At 49.3% G+C, this 17,251-nt stretch overlaps 2 protein-coding genes across 10 annotated transcripts; one reads left to right on the forward strand and one right to left on the reverse strand.

Annotated features, from left to right (window-relative positions):
• Positions 1 to 613: 613 nt before the first annotated feature.
• abcd4 (ATP-binding cassette, sub-family D (ALD), member 4) lies at positions 614 to 8,926 on the forward strand. 8 transcript variants are annotated; one of them, XM_061812625.1, is made up of 19 exons: positions 614 to 937; positions 1,007 to 1,178; positions 2,225 to 2,352; positions 2,859 to 2,998; positions 3,070 to 3,186; positions 4,505 to 4,630; positions 5,132 to 5,182; positions 5,262 to 5,356; positions 5,444 to 5,565; positions 5,886 to 5,977; positions 6,053 to 6,142; positions 6,394 to 6,599; positions 6,670 to 6,761; positions 6,838 to 6,874; positions 6,945 to 6,994; positions 7,482 to 7,534; positions 7,672 to 7,748; positions 7,819 to 7,934; positions 8,579 to 8,926. In XM_061812625.1, the coding sequence occupies exons 2-19, from the start codon at positions 1,073 to 1,075 to the stop codon at positions 8,675 to 8,677; spliced, it is 1,797 nt and encodes a 598-aa protein (XP_061668609.1). In that variant the 5' UTR covers positions 614 to 937; positions 1,007 to 1,072; the 3' UTR covers positions 8,678 to 8,926. The 8 variants fall into 8 exon arrangements, with proteins under 8 accessions (XP_061668609.1, XP_061668607.1, XP_061668610.1 ...); XM_061812623.1 differs by having other exon boundaries at positions 1,007 to 1,128; XM_061812626.1 differs by having other exon boundaries at positions 1,010 to 1,178.
• A 54-nt stretch (positions 8,927 to 8,980) lies between these two features.
• Positions 8,981 to 17,200, reverse strand: acss1 (acyl-CoA synthetase short chain family member 1). 2 transcript variants are annotated; one of them, XM_061812621.1, is made up of 14 exons: positions 16,802 to 17,200; positions 16,396 to 16,492; positions 15,904 to 16,103; positions 13,516 to 13,691; positions 13,301 to 13,450; positions 12,751 to 12,898; positions 12,364 to 12,501; positions 12,212 to 12,304; positions 10,641 to 10,753; positions 10,027 to 10,153; positions 9,832 to 9,959; positions 9,686 to 9,749; positions 9,498 to 9,613; positions 8,981 to 9,176 (listed from the first exon to the last, which is right to left on the reverse strand). In XM_061812621.1, exons 1-14 carry the CDS (start codon positions 17,067 to 17,069, stop codon positions 8,997 to 8,999), a joined length of 1,998 nt encoding a protein of 665 aa, XP_061668605.1. In that variant the 5' UTR covers positions 17,070 to 17,200; the 3' UTR covers positions 8,981 to 8,996. The 2 variants fall into 2 exon arrangements, with proteins under 2 accessions (XP_061668605.1, XP_061668604.1); XM_061812620.1 differs by having other exon boundaries at positions 13,301 to 13,453.
• Positions 17,201 to 17,251: the final 51 nt, after the last annotated feature.

Raw genomic sequence — 17,251 nt, forward strand, 5'->3', positions numbered from 1 at the left:
GTCTGAGTTTTGCAGCTTTGATCCTCACAAGGGGTGCAGTTCCAGAAAAGGGTCAGAAGTCCGGTCTGGTTTCAGCGGCGCGGGGGGGGGGGGGGTCCTCGGTTTACGGTGGAGTTCTGTCCCCTTGCCAGTGATGGAAAATCTGTACTGATAGTAAATACTTGTATGAAGATGAATGGCAGAATCGCCCCATGCACAAATCAAGCTAGAACCTGCCCTGGAGACCTGACCACTAGGGGGCCTCATAGGAGTCCATTTTTTGGAGGTTTTTTTTTTTTTTTTTTTTTTTTTTTTGGGTTTTTAGTTCTGCAGAATCCCCCTTGGTGCTTTATCGTTTGGAGTGTAGAGTTGATCAGCCCAAGTCAGTTATTGTAGTTAAAATGTTCATGCTCAAGCAGAAATGTAACAATGAATGGTCAATAATCAGTATAACCGCAGCCCCAAAATCAACTTTTGCTTTGGCTCGCGGGCCATAAAATAAAAACAAACCAGCGAAAGCACCTAACGGAACGACGTAAGGCCGGGGTGCTACGATCGCCCCCTGTCGAATAGTGTCAAAGTCTTTTATTTCGAAGACTCTAAACATCCGGTTAATGAGGAAGTCTGAGCTTTTACTTTGTAGCGTAACCAAAACAGGCGCCCGGCGAGCTGTCAATCATTCCGGCAACATGACGGAGTCGGCATTCATTTAAACGTCTTTTAGTGGAACTTGTAAAAACCGTCGCTTTTTACTGAACGTGTCTTCATTTTTACGACACTCCTATGACGCCAAATACTGTAAATGTGCGGTCATTTTAGCCTTCTATATCTGGAAGTGTCAAGTAGCTCAGCTAGCTCATTTAGTTAAATGTGCGTTTTTGGTTTTTGCTTTGTTTCGTCCTCAAACGCAAATGGCTCACTTCGACAAGTCAAACAACAGTAAAGGGACGACACAAAGGTAACATTTGTCATGCTTTTCACTGACGAACGGTGCCAACACGTGTTGTGGGTGGTTTCTCTTCCAAAGTAGACCGAAGTTGGACTGGAGGTTCGTGAAAAGGTTCTGCGGCATCCAGAAGGTTCTCTTCCCGTCATGGAGCAGCAAAAGCGTGCTCATGTTTGTCACGCTACTGGCAGTCACCTTAACAGGTATGCCGAAGTTCAGCTCAGGGAAAAACAAAACAACAAAAGATTGCAGCGTAAGTTGGACGGCAGGAAGTGCGCGAGGTCACGTGATTATTGTTGTGAGTTATGCGGTTTTGGGGGGATAAAAAAAAAAAAAAAATCCCCTCTGATGGGTCCCAAAACCCCAAAAGGGTTCTGAGGTTAGAAGCAGATAAAAAGTTCAAAGGACTACTAACATGATAACAAACGCTTGACAGGTAAAAGTCACAAATTTAACCTGAAGTTACAGTACAAAAAAGTAACACTTTTGCAAAAGTATAATCAACGCAAAGAAGAAAGCCCGGATTTTACAATAGTAAACGTTTTGTTATGACAACATCGACGTAATATAGTGAGAACAATGTCTCAGATTTAAGTTAAAAAGTACACAAATTTCCCGAGAAAAAAAGCCATAGATGCAGTTAAGACTGCCTGAAGTTAGATCTTTATGACTAAAAATAAAAGTGTCATATATCAGGAAGTTTATGTGGAAAAAGTGATGTCATTTTTTAAGAAAAGTCATTTTTTTTTTTAAAGAAAATAAGTAGAAGAGTCAGTATTCCTGTCCGAAGAGTCATATTAAGCTCAATTTTATGATGAACAAAACTATCCTAATATAAGCACATCATCACAATTTTACAAGATTAAAAAGCCATAAGATGAGAAAAAAGTCATTAGAAAAATAACATCCGAATGCACAATTGTAAAAATTGTGAAAAATGTTGCAATCTCTTGTAAATTTAACAAAAATGAAAGCAGCACCCAACGGGGACAAATCATAAAGTCACATTTTTATGACAAATGAGTCGTACTAGTTCAAGGATAGATTGTGGCAAAAAAAAAGGAATTTTTAGAAGACACAATCAAAAGGAGCATTTTGTGAACTAAAGAAACTTTCTAACTAAGATTGATTTTTCTTCTTCTTTTTTTTTTTTTTGTCAGCCTTGTGTAAGCAGGACGCTGATAGCGACAAAGTGTTAACTAACTCGTCTACGTCTGACCTTTGGCTCTTCACCTTTGTCTGCCTCTTTTGTTTCTGACGCGTATTTTTTTTTTTTTTGGTCTGTTCTCCTCACAAAAGAGCAGCTGATCATTTACCAGGTTGGCGTCCTCCCCAGTCGCTTCTACAAGGTGCTGGCCGACAAGGACGACAAGGCCTTCAGGAACCTGCTGCTCACCGCCCTGGTGCTCATCGTCGTCAACTCCACTGTAAGCCCCACCCGTCACGGGGGGGTGTGGTGGTGGTGGGGGGGGGGAGCCTTTTTTCACCCTGCCGTGAAAGCGCTGTGCATGACGCTTCAGCTTAAAAAAGGGTTGTAAAGACACCAGCAAAGTGCTACTTCTGGCCAAATGGAACGCCTCGACTCACTTCCACATGTTTCCATCACATCAAATATATATATATATATATATCCTTTGGGGTATGCTTCCTTACACTGAGTCTATTTCGACTTAGGTCACCAGGGTGTGGTAACTTGGTAGGGATGAAAGATTTCTGGAATTGAGTATTCTAACGTTGAGTATTTGGCTCTGGGTTCGGAACGACGCTTCCTTGGTAGACGTGACGGGGTTGCGTACTCGTCGTGAGCTACCCGATTTTCTTTGACCTTCCTATCTATGTAAGCGTTTGCTTGGCATCACGCTCGCGTCAGCTGGTCGGGACAGTCTGACATGTTGAACTTTGAGCCTTTTGAAGGTCTTGCTTGTGGTTCCAGTTGAAAAGCCTGGACCAGTACATCGCCAACCTGATGTATGTGGACTGGAGGAAGACGCTAACGGAGAGTCTGCACACGGCCTACTTCCAGGGACGAGTCTACTACACCCTCAACGTGCTCCGAGAGGACCTGGACAACCCGTACGTGTTGACTTTGGCGTCGACGGCGGCGTAAACGCGGCGCTGATGAGGTGCGCTTGATTTGCACGCAGCGATCAGCGCATCAGTCAGGACGCCGAGAGGCTGTGCAAGCAGATGAGCTCCATGGCGAGTCGGATCATCGTGTCGCCCTTCACGCTGGCTTACTACACCTACCACTGCTTCTACAGGTACTGGATCGCGTACTCGGGGGGGGGGGGGGGGGTCCGGTGACCCCCACTGTGGGGAGGCCGTAGGAAACTGTCAATTGCCAAAATCCACACATAATTCATGCCTGCTATAATGGCATTGAATTTACTTTTTTTGGAACGCCCCAATATTCTTGAATAACCGACGATAAACTACTGATCAGCGTTTTCGTTTCTTTTTTTTTCTTTTTTTTTTATGAGCGGATCGGTGAATCTGTGGGTGCCGACTGCGGCTGTGTTGGTCTCGTCATCATTGGAGGGATGTGATGCAGTGACTTTTTTGTTGTGAAACATCCTTTGATTCAACCGTCGGTGAGCTTTGCTTTCATTGAACGACGCTTTTGGGAGAGCGCACTTGAAGCCAGAAGTTGACGTACAACGTACAAAAACGCACATTTAATTTTTTTGTCTGACTGTCTGAAATCACATGAGATACAAAAAAAAAAAAAAACTCTCCTGTTTCGGGTCCGTCAGGATCACCAAAATTCCCATTTTGTTGAATACCCCAATAATGACAGAGAGAATTTCTCAATTTTTTCTTTTTTTTTTTTAAAGTCAGAAGTTGAGATTTCCTTCCTATGTGCGACCACGGCGGCCCACAAACCTGAGTGAGTTCCAGAGGTTCTGTCAGGAGAAATGGGCCAGGATTCCAGCAGAACCTTGTGAAAGGTGACCCTTTGACCTGAGTCAAGCAGTTCAAAGGAAAGGCTGCTCATCCATACAAAGGAAATGGATGGCAAGTTTTGGCCTACAAGAAAATGATCTGAAATTCTCACTCTCATAAATGTTGAATTTAACAAAATGAAATAATTTTGGTGATCCTAACTGACCTGAAACAGGAGAGGTTTTGTCGCATTTGACTTCAGAGAATCAGCCAAAAAAAACATTTTTGCACATTATATGTGAACTTCTGGCTTCAACTGCTGATGCAAAAATTCGACATTTTCAAGTTGTAAAAAAAAAAAAAAAAATGTAGCTCCGGGTTTGCCATTCAACTCGAAAACGGGAAAAGTAAACAAAAAAACCTCTGGATTTTTTTTTTTTGTTTGTTTGTTTGTTTTTTAATCTTGACAGGCTAATGCAAAAAGTAAAATTTCTAATGAACTTGAAAAAAAAAAAATTGAGTTGGGGCTCATTCTGTCAATTTTGCATCACATGTAAAAAATTTGACATTTGACGGAAGAAGTAGGCCCAAACTTTATCTTCCTACTTCTATTCTTAGTATGTCTAATCGGCAAAAGCAGTCAAGGCCCGAATGTGCGTACTTGTGGACTGGTGTAACGCGTCGTTGCGCTTTCAGCACAGGCTGGTTGGGCCCGCTGAGCATCTTCGCTTACTTTGTGGTGGGGACGGGGGCCAACAAAGTCCTGATGGGGCCCATCGTGTCCACGCTCTTCGAGCAAGAGAAACTGGAGGGCGACTTCAGGTACGTTTCTACTTGCACTACTTGGAGCGTCCGCACGGAAGCGCATTTCAAATTGAGGAAGTCATTCTTTTGAAATGGCTTCTGGCCATTAGCAACAATCGCCGGCGTTTTGTCGGACAGGAAGCGCCTGTGGAAAATAACAGGATACGCACGCTCGATCCCGAAGCCCGGCTCTGGTCGAGTCCAGTCCGGCCGGCAAAGTTCTGAAAACTGTAGTTGCGGTTGAACGGTGTGGAAGGCAGGAATATTGATCAAAACGACACACAATGAAGCGTTCAAATATGCATGGAAATCATCTAATGTAAACAAGACAAATATGTGAATGAAGTTGAACCTGCAACCTCACGTGTGAGGCGTCCACCTTCTTGTTCTATATTTATGCCATTGTAATATCCATCCATCCATCCATCCATTTTCTTTGCCGCTTATGAATGACAAATTCCACTATGTGCGTTTGATTCCCTTGTGACCCCCCCCCCCCCCCCCCCCCCCCGAGCGCAGATTCAAGCACATGCAGATCCGAGTCAACGCCGAGTCGGCGGCTTTTTACAGGCGAGCTGCCGCGCTTTCCGTCGTGCTTTGGTCGGCGAGCGTCGCGAGTCCAAAGGTGTGACGCGCTGCCGTTTTGCAGGGCCGGCAAAGTGGAGCACGCGAGGACTGACGGGCGGCTGCAGACTTTGCTGCAAACTCAGCAAAGTCTGATCAACAAAGGCTTGTGGCTCTACAGTAAGAAACGGGCGCAGGCGCACGGCCACCGAATGCGCCGCCTCCGTTTTGATGTCCTGTCCTTCTTTTTCTTCTTTTTTTTCCTAGTTGGCGTCAACACCTTCGACTACCTGGGCAGCTTCCTCAGCTACGTCATCATCGCTATTCCCATTTTCGCCGGCCTCTACGCCGGCCTGACGCCCGGCGAGCTCAGCGCGCTCATCAGCAGGGTAGCGACTACTTCCACGTCTTTCACTATTTTTTTTTTTTTTTAAGAACTTCCACGCGTGTGTGTGTCAGCTGTCAACAACAACATAATATAGTGTTCAGTATCTCAGAATGTTGACTAAAATGTCAAAGCTAAAATCTTTCATTTTGCCTTATTTTTTTTGGGAGGCTGGTTGCAGCCACGAAAGTCTTGTCGAAGTCCATCTGAAGTTGCAATTTTGGCAGGCCTGACCGCCAGGTGGCAGCACGAGCTCGGTGGCTGCCGCTGGATCACTTGCAGTTGTCCTTTCCTTTCCTTTCCTTTCCTTTCCTTTCCACGCAGAACGCCTTCGTGTGCATCTACCTGATCAATGGCTTCACGCAGCTGATCGACCTTTCCACCACGCTGTCGGACGTGGCCGGCTACACCCACAGGTGGTACCCTCCCCCCGCCCCCCTAAAGTGCTCAATTTCCTTGACTTGACTTGATTTTTGCCTGCGTTTGGTCAGGATCGGCGAGCTGAGTGAAGTGATGGACGACGTCCTGCGCCAGCAGTGCGACTACGACCCGGCTTCGGGGGAAAGCTACGACTTTGACAGGTGAGTCTTTTGATTGTTGACGATTCCCGCGTGGCTTTTCTCCGGTTTCGTCCCAAAAACAGGCTCTAAATTGCCCCGTCGGTGTGATTGTGAGTGCGAAGAGTTGTTTGCCTTTACGTGCCCCGCGATTGGCTGGCGACCAGTCCGAGGTGGTACCCCGCCTCCTCGAAAAGAATCCAGAAACATAGGAAGTAAAAAGATTGGCTGCTGAAATTGCCTCTGAGGAGTTGAACGGCGGTCCGTGTGCCCAGCGACTCCACCGTGCACGGCGGCCCCCTGGACACGGCCTTCGTGGTGGACCGGCTGTCCTACAAGTGTCCCTCCTCGGAGCGGCAGCTGGTGGAGGACTTGAGCCTGACCATAAGCGAGGGCACCAACCTGCTGGTGGTGGGCAACACGGGCACGGGCAAGACGTCGCTCTTGAGGGTCCTCAACAGACTGTGGGAGGCGGAGAGCGGTGAGACTTTGGCTTCATCCGGGATTGCGTTGGGGAAAAAAAAAAAACGGTTTCTGGTTTCTGGTTTCAGGTTTTGTCCAAATGACAACGTGCTTCGGGCCCCGAGGGACCCTCTTCCTGCCCCAAAAACCGTACCTGACGGACGGCACGCTGCGCGAACAGGTCCCCGCCCGCCGCTTGAAATGGTGCCCCGCTGGTGATTTATGGATGACTGACGGCTAATGTGCTCTCCCGGCAGGTCATCTACCCGCTCAAGGACGTTTACCCGGAATCAGGTACAAACGGCAGGCTCCAAAATCAACGTGACGCATTCTCGACAGTTCCGTGACGTTTCGTTCCCTTCAGGGTCCGTAGATGACGACCGGATTATGAAGTTTCTGGAGCTGGCGGGTGTGGTGAGTTTTGCAACGGGTCGCAACTTGGCCGAAATAGAAATTCATTTTGTCCAGGCTCAAATTGTGGCTGACGCCAGAAAAGCGAAACATTTGGGACGGTGGCAATAAGATTGAATTCTTTTTTTTTTTTTTTTTCCTTTCTATTTTCAAGAAGGAGAAATAAGTCTATAAAATGTTTGGAAAAAGTCTTTTTTATTGAATATGTTTTCCGAAAGAAAGTATTTTGATGTTTTTTTATTTTTGAAAAATAATGGATCCAAAAATGTTAGCCTGGAATTTGTTTTTTAAAATAAATAAGTAATCAAGCCCCCCCCCCCAAAAAAAAAAATCAAATCCACTGAACTGCATTTATTTTAGTTTTAAAAGGTCACAAGAGTTCTTTCTGCGTGCCACTGCGATTGGAATTTGCCCCTTTTTGCGTTTCCTGCGGCGAATTCCGCCTCGGCGGTTTTCTTGTGCCTGTCGTGACGTTTGCGTCTCGTTGCAGTCGGGTCTGGTGAGGCGGACCGGCGGGCTGGATCAAGTGGTGGACTGGAACTGGTAAAAGCGCCGCACTGACTTTTGTGCGTTTTCTGCTCCACGTACACCAAAATAAATGTGATGTTTTTGCATTTCCCCCCCCAACCCCCCTTTACGGGGTCCCACCAAAACCTCAAATGAGTTTGTGCTGTGCGCAGGTACGACGTTCTGTCTCCGGGCGAGATGCAGCGTCTTTGTTTCGCCCGACTCTTCTACCTGCAGCCCAAATACGCAGGTGTGTGTGTGTTCAAGTGTGCTGGGGGGGGGTGGAAAGAAAAGTTCTGAGTGCGGCCTGCCACCGACAGTGTTGGACGAGGCCACCAGCGCCCTGACGGAGGAGGCGGAGTCGCAGTTGTATCGCACGTGCAAGCAGTTGGGGATGACCGTGCTCACCGTGGGGCACCGCAGGAGCTTGGAAAAGGTGCGCTTTGACGCTCGCTCGCGGCCGTTTTACGTCTTTAGATTTATGAGCTCACGCCGAGTACACGTTTAAATGAAACGCCTTCACAGTTGCAGATAAAAGTCGCTCTTTATTTCATTCATTATTCTATCGATTTATTAATTTCATAAAGAATTACACGTCATGAAATGTTAAAATAGTATAATGGACTTTGAATGTAGTTGGAATGAGTGCATTGTTTTGGGTTTTTTTTTTTCCATCATGTCATTGAAATTGAAATTCAAAGCTAAAAAAAAAAAGATTTTGATGGAGAAATCATTTAAAAAGGGGGAAAAAAAAACACATCAGCCTCACCTGACCCGCTTTGCAAAGGCTCGTTCAAACACTCAATCTGAAATCTTCACCCGAAACACAAAATAGTGCACGGACGCGATGACATCGTCGGACGTGCAGAACCAAACTGAGCAGTGGCGCCGACTTTGGCGCGTCTGAAAGATTGCGAGCCGCAATGTTGACACGATGCGTTGCGTGTTTGTTTTGGCAATTCTCTTTTTGCGCTTGTCTGGATTGTGCGGGTGTCTCCCCCCCCCCCCCCCCCTCACCGCTCACGTTGTCTTTGTCTACCCGTCTCTTCCCCCCCCCCATCCCATCCCATCCCATCCCAGCACCACGACATGCAGCTGAAACTGTGCGGCGACGGCCGTTGGGAGTTGAGCCGAATCAAAGGCCGCGGCGGGAGCGGCAGAGACGACGCCGTCATGTGACCGCAACACTCCCTGGTTCCGCGGCGCCGTCACACTTCCTGTCCGGCGTTGTGGTTCCGACATTCAGCAAACACTTGAAGAAAGTGACCCCAGTTGAGGTTCCTTCGTTGGAGGATTGCGCGAGCCGGTTGGTGCAAGTGTTTTCATTTTCGTCATTCAACTTTGACCTCGGTTGGTCCATTCTTATTCGTTTTTTAAAAATGAGCTCCAGTCAAACACAAATCATCAATAAAAATTGCCTCCAGTCGCTGGTTGGACTCGGCTGATTCCGTCAAATCGATTCAAACAATTGCACAAAAAAATGGGACCGCTTAAATCTTCACTTTTGCTCTTCAAGACCCCCGCAGAGGTCGCGGTGACCTCTGACGATCTCCTGCACGACGGCGGGGTCGTCCAGCGTGCTGAGGTCGCCCAGGCCCCCCGGGTCTCGCTCCACCACCTTGCGCAGAACCCGACGCATGATCTTGCCCGAGCGCGTCTTTGGGAGGCGCTGCACAAACTGACGGACACAACGACCCAAAAAACGTGGAACTCGTCAATATCGATATTATTTCCTGTCATTTAGTGGTGCACGTGAGAATGAGTGGGGGGGGGGGGGGGAGTTTGAGAACACATAAGGATTCAAATGCAGTTAAAAAAATGACAAAATGATGAACTCAATCTTGCAGGATTGCTATTTTTGTGGGGCGGTGGGGGGCTGTGATTAGCTGCTGTTCCCCTCCAGCGTTGAAGAATACAACAGTTTACGTCCTGATGACTCTTTTTACATTTTTTTTTTTTTTTGATTTCATACCTGCGCGGCCGAAAGTTTGGAACTGACCTGGATGTGGTCGGGGCAGGCGTACTTGGCGATCTTGCCGGAGACGGCGGCGTTGATCTGCGAGGCGAGGTCCGCTTCTTGGGCGTTCTGCTTGAGCACCACAAAGGCGTACACGCCTGCAAAGCGGACTCGGGCTCACTTGCGGGGCCTCGCGACGGGGTCGAGAGACTTTGCGTGCGCCGGCTCACCTTGGCCTTTGATGTGATGCGAGCAGCCAACGACGGCCGACTCCGCCACCGCCGAGCATTGGTTCTGTTAGCATTAGCATTTGAAAGCTTAGTCGGAAGGAAGAGTTGAGGAAACCCCGGCCCGGTTTTCCGCCGCCGTCTCTTACCACCGCATCTTCGATCTCGGCCGTGCCGACCCGGTGTCCGCTGACGTTGATGACGTCGTCGAGGCGCCCCGTGATCTGGTAGTAGCCCTCCTCGGAGCGATGGGCGCCGTCCCCCGTGAAGAAGTAACCTGGGGGGTGGGGGGGGGCACGTCGGACCGTCGGCGACGACGACGCTGCGTCGGCGAGCGTTCTTACCGGGGTACGTCTTGAAGTAGGTGTCCACGAATCTCTGGTGGTCGCCGTGGATGCTGCGGGCCATGCCGGGCCACGGCTGACCGAGGCACAGCGCCCCCGAGGCGTCGTTGGACGTCACCACTTTGCCCTGAACGTGGCACAAGACCAGAACTTTTGCAAGCGCCACTTCATTTGGACACACGTACACTATTTTCAAGCAAATCATTGCGTGTGTCTGAAAACGGTTCTGGTCTGCACTTCCCCTCATTTGCGTGAGACCATCAGCTGGGGGGGGGGGGGGGCTGAACATTCACAGACCAAAAATGGTTTTGGTTATGAAACCATACGCTCACAAAAAGAAACGGAATATGTAGAACTGAACCATTTTTGGCTTCAATTCAATGGACATTGTGTTGCTACTTGCGGTCTGCACGCCTTGACCACAAGAGGGCAGTACAATACAAACGCGGAAGTACGTGTAGATGCTCAGTCTTTTACGTGTAAAGAGGGATCAAGTGCTCCCGGCGGCGACAGATTGGCGCGTCGGAGGGTCAGACCGGGATTATGAAACGCTCGCCAGCTGTGTGGCTTTCCATGGCGAGCGAGCCCCGCCGCCGCCGCCCCTGCGCACGCACCTGCTCGTCCATGAGCGCCGGTTGGATGCCGAAAAAAGGTCTCATGGCCATCCCCGGGACGATCTCCGCGTTCGGCTCCGACGGCCTCGGCGCGATGCAGATGCCGCCCGTCTCTGACAAGAGGACAAAAACAAAAGATTTTGCACACAGCCAACATGCCAAAAGTGCCACCGCCGACCCTCGCAAATTCTCGCATTTGGCGGCAGTTGAGGACGTTTTGGAAAATGTTTTGGTCACGTTTCACGAGCATCCACTTTTATTTGGAATACTCCAACTTGGTTGTCGAGCATGACGAGCAGGTTGTAAAAAAACCTCAAAAATGAAACAATTTCTCGGTAGTGCGTGTTTTTCTCATGGTGCTAACCGAGTCTCGCAGCAGCTAGTGGGGGAACATCAAAAACGTGATGCTCAGATTCTTGAACAGCAACACATTATATCTATTTACAAAATATGAATAAATGAATTAAAAATAGGCACAAGAAAAACCTTACATTAATAGGAAATAAGAACAACTACTGAACAAAAAAAAGATAAGGAATTGTAATAGCAATATCAAAATAAAGGAATAAAACAAATGTTTCAAAAAATGACTGTCCTGCATTAAGCTGTGGAAAAATGGATGGATGCGCATAAAATATGCGATTGGGCGCATGGATAAATGACGAAACCAAAGCGTCCTGGGAACCGTGGCGGAAAATCCCACGCGGAGGCCTTAAAGCGGCAGCGGCAGATCCGAATCAAATAGGCCAACAAATGTCCAGGATGAAGAAAGCCACTTAGCGCTGATTGGAAAAACAACGAGACGCTTGCCAGCGGACGATTACGCCTCGATCTGCGTCCATAATTCCAAAATTCCCAATCCCTCCTGTGCTAATGTTGCGATTACGCGTCATTAATTAGAGCTATTGGCCAGTTGTGTGGTAATTAAAAGCCATCCGCGACATTTATGATGATGCCCTCAATCTCATTTCGGGACGTCAGATGTTCCTTTTTGTCTCACGAGCAAAACATGATGATTTTCACATCTTCTTATTAGCGCGTATCACGTCAAATGCTAATTTGGCCGCTCGTGCTGCAGTTTACGCTCCAAAACTGTAGGGGGCAGCATATAACAGAGTTCTCTCAATGGACTTTAAAAGAAAAGAAAATCAAAAGACTCAAACGCAAGCAATAAGGCTGAAAAGGCACATTGAATGCCCATGACCTTTGACCCCTTGAAGCGCCACTGCATGGGGGAAAAAAAAGCACCGTTGCCTGTGCCTGCGCGTGGGCTCGGGTACACTCAGAAAACCGTCGCCAGCTAACACAGTGTAATTTAAAACTCTACCGTGCAACGCAAAAGCAAATACCAAGAACGGCCAGAAAAGCCCACGGGACGGTTTCACTGTGCAAAGTGTTAAAGTGTGTCCTGTGGTCTGACGAGTCCGCATTTCAACTTGTTTTTGGAAATCACGGGCGTGGTGTCCTCAGGCCAAAGAGGAAAAAGGCCACTTGGATTTTTGTCAGCGCAACGTTCGAAAGCCAGCATGGGGGTGTGTTAGACGCTAACGTTAGCGTCGGTTTTCAGTTACCCGTTTGCCACCAGGTGTCCACCACAGGACAGCGGCCCTCTCCAACCACGCTGTGGTACCACTCCCACGCCTCCGTGTTGATGGGCTCGCCCACTGCACACAGGACACGGTTAGGAAGATCCGCGTCTTTCACCGGGCCGAGTCCGTCGTACCGGATCCAAGCGTCCTGAGACTGGAGCGGTCGTACTTGCGGACCCACTCGTCACCGTACTTGAGCAGCAGGCGGATGGCCGTCGGGGCGCCGTAAAACTGGTTGATCTTCAGCCGCTCCACCGTCTCCCAGTACCGTCCTGAAGCCACAACAACGCGAGAAGGTTCCCAGCAGTGTTTTGGAGCGTTTGCAACTGCGCGACACACAACACGACTGACGCCTGACACGTGAGCAGCCGCAAGCTCCTAATTTTAGCTCTCGGTGGGAAAAAGTTATTTGGATTTCAAGCTCAAGCGCAAACAGTTCCACAAAACAGCACGTCGTGATCGCCAACACACACACACACACAAAAGAAGAGCACGGGAGCGATAAAAACTGTCGCCCGTACCTGGGTCGGGATAAACGGGGGTGCTCTCGAACAGGACGCTGGTGCCCCCGTTGGCCAGGGGTCCGTACACGGCGTAACTGTGTCCCGTGATCCAACCGATGTCCGCCACGCAGCCAAACACGTCTCCGTCGCGGTAGTCGAAGACGTACTGAAGGAGGAGGCGAAGAAGACAAAGGCCGCGAGGTTGGCGACTGCGCCCAGAAACGACGTTTTTGCGCTCATCAACCCAAACAAGAAGTTTGCCGGGTGCCGCAGGAAGACAGAAGCGCAAGAGAGCAGCGCACTCAGTTACTGCTTTACTGCTGCCCTTGTCATATCTTTTCTTTTTTTTTTTTTTTTGGACTGGATTCTTTTATGTACGATAAACTCGGGGGCCCTTTCGAAAGAGATCCGGAGATGGTGTTCCACAAGGCTCAATCCTAGGTCCGCTCTACATAAATGTTAAAATGACTTTCCGTGCCGGCAGAAAAGCTTGACAAGGCAACTAAATCCGGCGGTTCCTCGGTTTATGATCTCGCGCTGGGACTGAACAGGTTTACCAATCTCTTACCTTGTGCGTGAGCGCGGCATACAGCAGGTATCCGGCCTGCGTGTGGACCAGACCTTTGGGTTTCCCGGTGCTGCCCGACGTGTAGAGCAGGAACAGGACGTCCTCGCTGTCCAAGGCTTCCGGCTCGCACGCGGCGTCCTCCGTCATCATCTCCTGTCAAATTCGGCTGATTTCGGTCCAAACGGGGTCTCGGAGAGAAGCTGAGGACCTCTCACCTCGTCCATGGCAACGTCCTTGGGCGTCATAGCGACCGGCGTGTCCGTCCTCGTGGCAACAAAAACCTGGCGCACCGTCGGGCAGTCGCGCACCGCCTGGTCCACGGTGGCCTTCAGCCGGGTCACCTTGCCGCCCCTCACGCTCTCGTTGACGGTGATCACCGTACTGGACCGGGCTAAAATGGCGACAGATGAAGCCGGACCGCGCCGGCGGTGGGATGTGATTTGACAGAAAAATGTTTGTCGCTTTCGGCGACCGTGAGGGCTGGCGAATACGCAGAATTTATCCCGTGGAAGCTCTTTCGGCGTCTTGTCTTTCTTTCTTTCTTTCTCTTGCCGCACGCTAGCGGCGAAGCGCATTTCCTGTACGGGGCTAACCGAGCACCTTTATTGCTCTCACTGCTACATTTTTTCGCCACAACAAGATCGGCAAAGTGTATTTCGGAGCGTTTGACTTACGAACAAAGGAAGTTAAATATAAAAGGCTGCAAAATGGTTTCATGTCCCTTTTGGGGAGGGTCTTCCCAAAGACAATTTGGATCCCAATCCAAACGAGTTCACATACATAATTGCTGCCTTGTTTTGTGCAATTTGGACGGTTAATGCAATTTTACTCCACTGAATAATAAACAATAACCTGAATAAAATCTGGGTTTAAAATGAGCTTTTGTGAATAAAAACATTTACACAATGAATTTCTGACATTGCCCTAGCGGGGACGGGACCCTCAGGGTGGGGGGGAGATCACGGAGATACAAAACAGTTTAAGAGCTCCCTCGATCCCGTCGACAGTTTTTGACAAAGTCACATGATTCAGGAACATGTGCGTTTTGCCTGGAATAATATTCAGATGACGACGATAGATTGTGCAAAAATGGTGACAGCTGCTGAAAATGGAGACAAATTAACTACTGGAGAGTCGACCAAGTTGTCAAATCTTCGCCGTGGAGATTTACGACGCGCCGAAGGAAACTGCACAGCGCGCTCGCCGGAAAGCAACCCTGACCTCAACCCGACCTCTGGACCCAACGGGAGGCGTGTGGCCGCGCGCGTTTGCGTTGGCGAGGCGAGGCGAGGCCTCGTCCGTCTTACTCCCAACACGTGGTCGCGGAGACGGGCTGCGAGCGCTTCGAATGGGGGCCGGGGGGGGGGAATCAAATTTGAAATACATACGGAGCATTTGGTGCTACGACATACCATGAGTCCAACAACTGTGCGTCTGTGTGCTCACGTTAACTTACTCGTAGATTATTCGGTTCAACTCTTGTGTGGGCACTGAAATTGTTTTTATCTTATCATAACATACGTCGGACATAACGGACAGAAACAATTTGACTTTTGTACATTTCAGACTCTAATTTTTACTTAAATAAAGTCGAAGAGTTGAAACAATCCCTTAACCGGGCTTTTATTTGTTGTACCTTTATCTGTATTTGCACTTTCGTATGAAGGGTGCGTAATTTTTGGGGAATTCAGAAAAATAATGCAGCTGACAGGGCACTTTTGTTGTGTTCTGGGTATCTGTAGGAAAAGAATAATAATCATAATAAAACCAAGCCTCGGTTGTTTTTATAGGGTCGACAGTCGCGTTTTCATACTTTGCTCTTTGCTCTGCGTCGCCTGAAGGCAGCCGAATTGGCCACCGCAAACGATTTCCGTATCTTATCTCCGCAGTGTATCGAGGAAAGGAAGTCAAGTAGTCAGCTATTAAGTCGCCGAGGGGACGTTAATACCGCGCTATTTTCCGTCGAGGAAAACAAAAAACAAAACAAACGTCTTTGTTCCACATGTGTTGAAAGCACGTTTTGAAAAAGACGCGACCGTCGATTCAAGTCTAAACGCTGTAAATGGAGAACGTGTGTGTTCATCGAAGCACACACACACACACACACACACGAGTAACTACAAATATTGACAGAAATTCTGACTCGACTCGTGCATTAGCAAAGACGACTGAACAGTTTGACTTCTGATTAAGCGCCGCTGCGGGAGTGGAATACCGTCGTGGACTGACGACTATCCACAGGGATCTATACAAAGCCCACAAATGTTTACATTGCACTCTTGGTAAGTCTCACAATTATTTGCCGTTGGATTTTAGTTCCACAAGGCCTGCTGGTCCATTCACAGATGTTTCAAGTACGCGCTGCAGGAATGCAGTACAATTACAGTACAAAACGTAATGGCGTTCCACACGGCTCACTATGCGGTCCACTGTATTCGTGTCAGTGAGGTTAGGGCTCCAGCGGGAAAACTACAGAAAAAGAAGCAGAGTCCCCAATTTGGACTTCAACCGGAACACGCTCCAAACTACCGCAGTAGGAGAATGGTGTAAATATAAAAATGAACTAAAAATGATGGTAAGTCCCCTCAGCCGCCCCACCTCACCGTCTCGGATTCGCTCGGCGAGGGCCTCGGCGCTGAATCCCGCGAAGACCACGTTGTGGGCGGCCCCCACGCGAGCGCAGGCCAGCATGGACGCCACGGCCAGCGGGCACGGCGGCATGTAGATGGTGACGCAGTGGCCCTTTTTGACGCCGCGCCGCCTCAACAGGTTGGCCGTGCGGCAGGTCATCTCCAGAAGCTGCCTGGTTTGTTTGTTTTTTTTTGGAAATAATAATAATAACAAATAAGCTACAGGCAAGGGAGAGGTGGAAAAATATCCTGGCATCCATTTTCTCAAGTCTTGTTTCTCATTGGCTTTTAAAAGCTGTGAACCGAGCAGCGAGCCTTGCGGAATTCCAAAAGTTGTCTACTTGAACGGCAAGCATGCAGTGTGGAGGTAACTCATGGCAATGCCACAAACCCGGGCGGGGATTTCAACCCCCAACCCACACTCAAGCACCGCACCGCTCCACTCGAGTGGGGGGGCCGACTGACCTGTAAGTGACCTTGACCTCGGATCCGGGTTCGTCCCTCTCCCAGATGAGGGCCACCTTCTCCGGGCTGCTGCGTGCATGGCGGTCCAAACAGTTCACTGCAGCAGTTTAGAGAGCAAACATCAGTCAGTCGGCGGGACGGTCCTGGGCCGGAACCGGACTCGTGCCAAAACAGAACAAGACTGAAATGCTTATGCAACCAAATTGCTCAGTCAGTCATTCACTGGAAGGTCGCAGAAAATTCTGACAAGCGAGCTTCACTTTTCACGGCTTGGACGGGCTTTACGGACTCAACACAAATTATTTAAAAAAAAAAAAAAAAAAAAAAAAAAAAACGCATCCCGCGTGTAGAAAGAAGTTGCTCGAGGGTGGTGCGTTCAATGTCAGTCGGCGCAAGTCCAACTCACCGGAGACGTTCAGGCGTCCACCCTCGAACCAGCTGACTTTGCCCCGCTCCGCGTCGTAGTCCAGGACGCCTCGGAAGGGGCTGATCCAGTCCAGGCGGCGGCGCGCCACGGCCCCCCAGAAGCGCTCCTTGCGGGCGACGGAGAACTCCTGGAGCCCCGCGCGGTCCCGCACCCCCTGGAAGCCCGCAGCCTCGGGAATGAACGCCAACGCCGCCGCGTGGCTCTTCCACCTCCGGCCGAGTGACGACGTGGCCGCCCGCAGCCGCATTTTTTTCGCTTGTGGGGAGCGCAAAGCGAGCACGGAAACTACGCGGAAAGACGACGGCCCAGAACTTCCATCCGAAGAGGAGGGCTGGACTTGTTTGGCGCTCTGGGGCGGTGCAAACCTCAAACGCAGCAACTCTGCACACTTTTTTTTTTATTCTTTCTTTCTTTCTTTCTTTCTCCCTC

This window comes from Syngnathoides biaculeatus, chromosome 23 (assembly GCF_019802595.1).
Source record: "Syngnathoides biaculeatus isolate LvHL_M chromosome 23, ASM1980259v1, whole genome shotgun sequence".
Lineage (NCBI taxonomy): Eukaryota > Metazoa > Chordata > Actinopteri > Syngnathiformes > Syngnathidae > Syngnathoides > Syngnathoides biaculeatus.

Coding starts and splice junctions, on each gene's coding strand:
- abcd4 (XM_061812623.1), top strand. CDS start 891: ATGGCTCACTTCGACAAGTCAAACAACAGTAAAGGGACGACACAAAG. Junction 3,187..4,504: donor ACCTACCACTGCTTCTACAG/GTACTGGATCGC, acceptor TTGCGCTTTCAG/CACAGGCTGGTTGGGCCCGC. Junction 6,143..6,393: donor GAAAGCTACGACTTTGACAG/GTGAGTCTTTTG, acceptor CCGTGTGCCCAG/CGACTCCACCGTGCACGGCG.
- acss1 (XM_061812620.1), bottom strand. CDS start 17,069: ATGCGGCTGCGGGCGGCCACGTCGTCACTCGGCCGGAGGTGGAAGAGC. Junction 12,899..13,300: donor ATGCCGCGCTCACGCACAAG/GTAAGAGATTGG, acceptor CTCCTCCTTCAG/TACGTCTTCGACTACCGCGA. Junction 12,502..12,750: donor CCCCGTTTATCCCGACCCAG/GTACGGGCGACA, acceptor TTGTGGCTTCAG/GACGGTACTGGGAGACGGTG.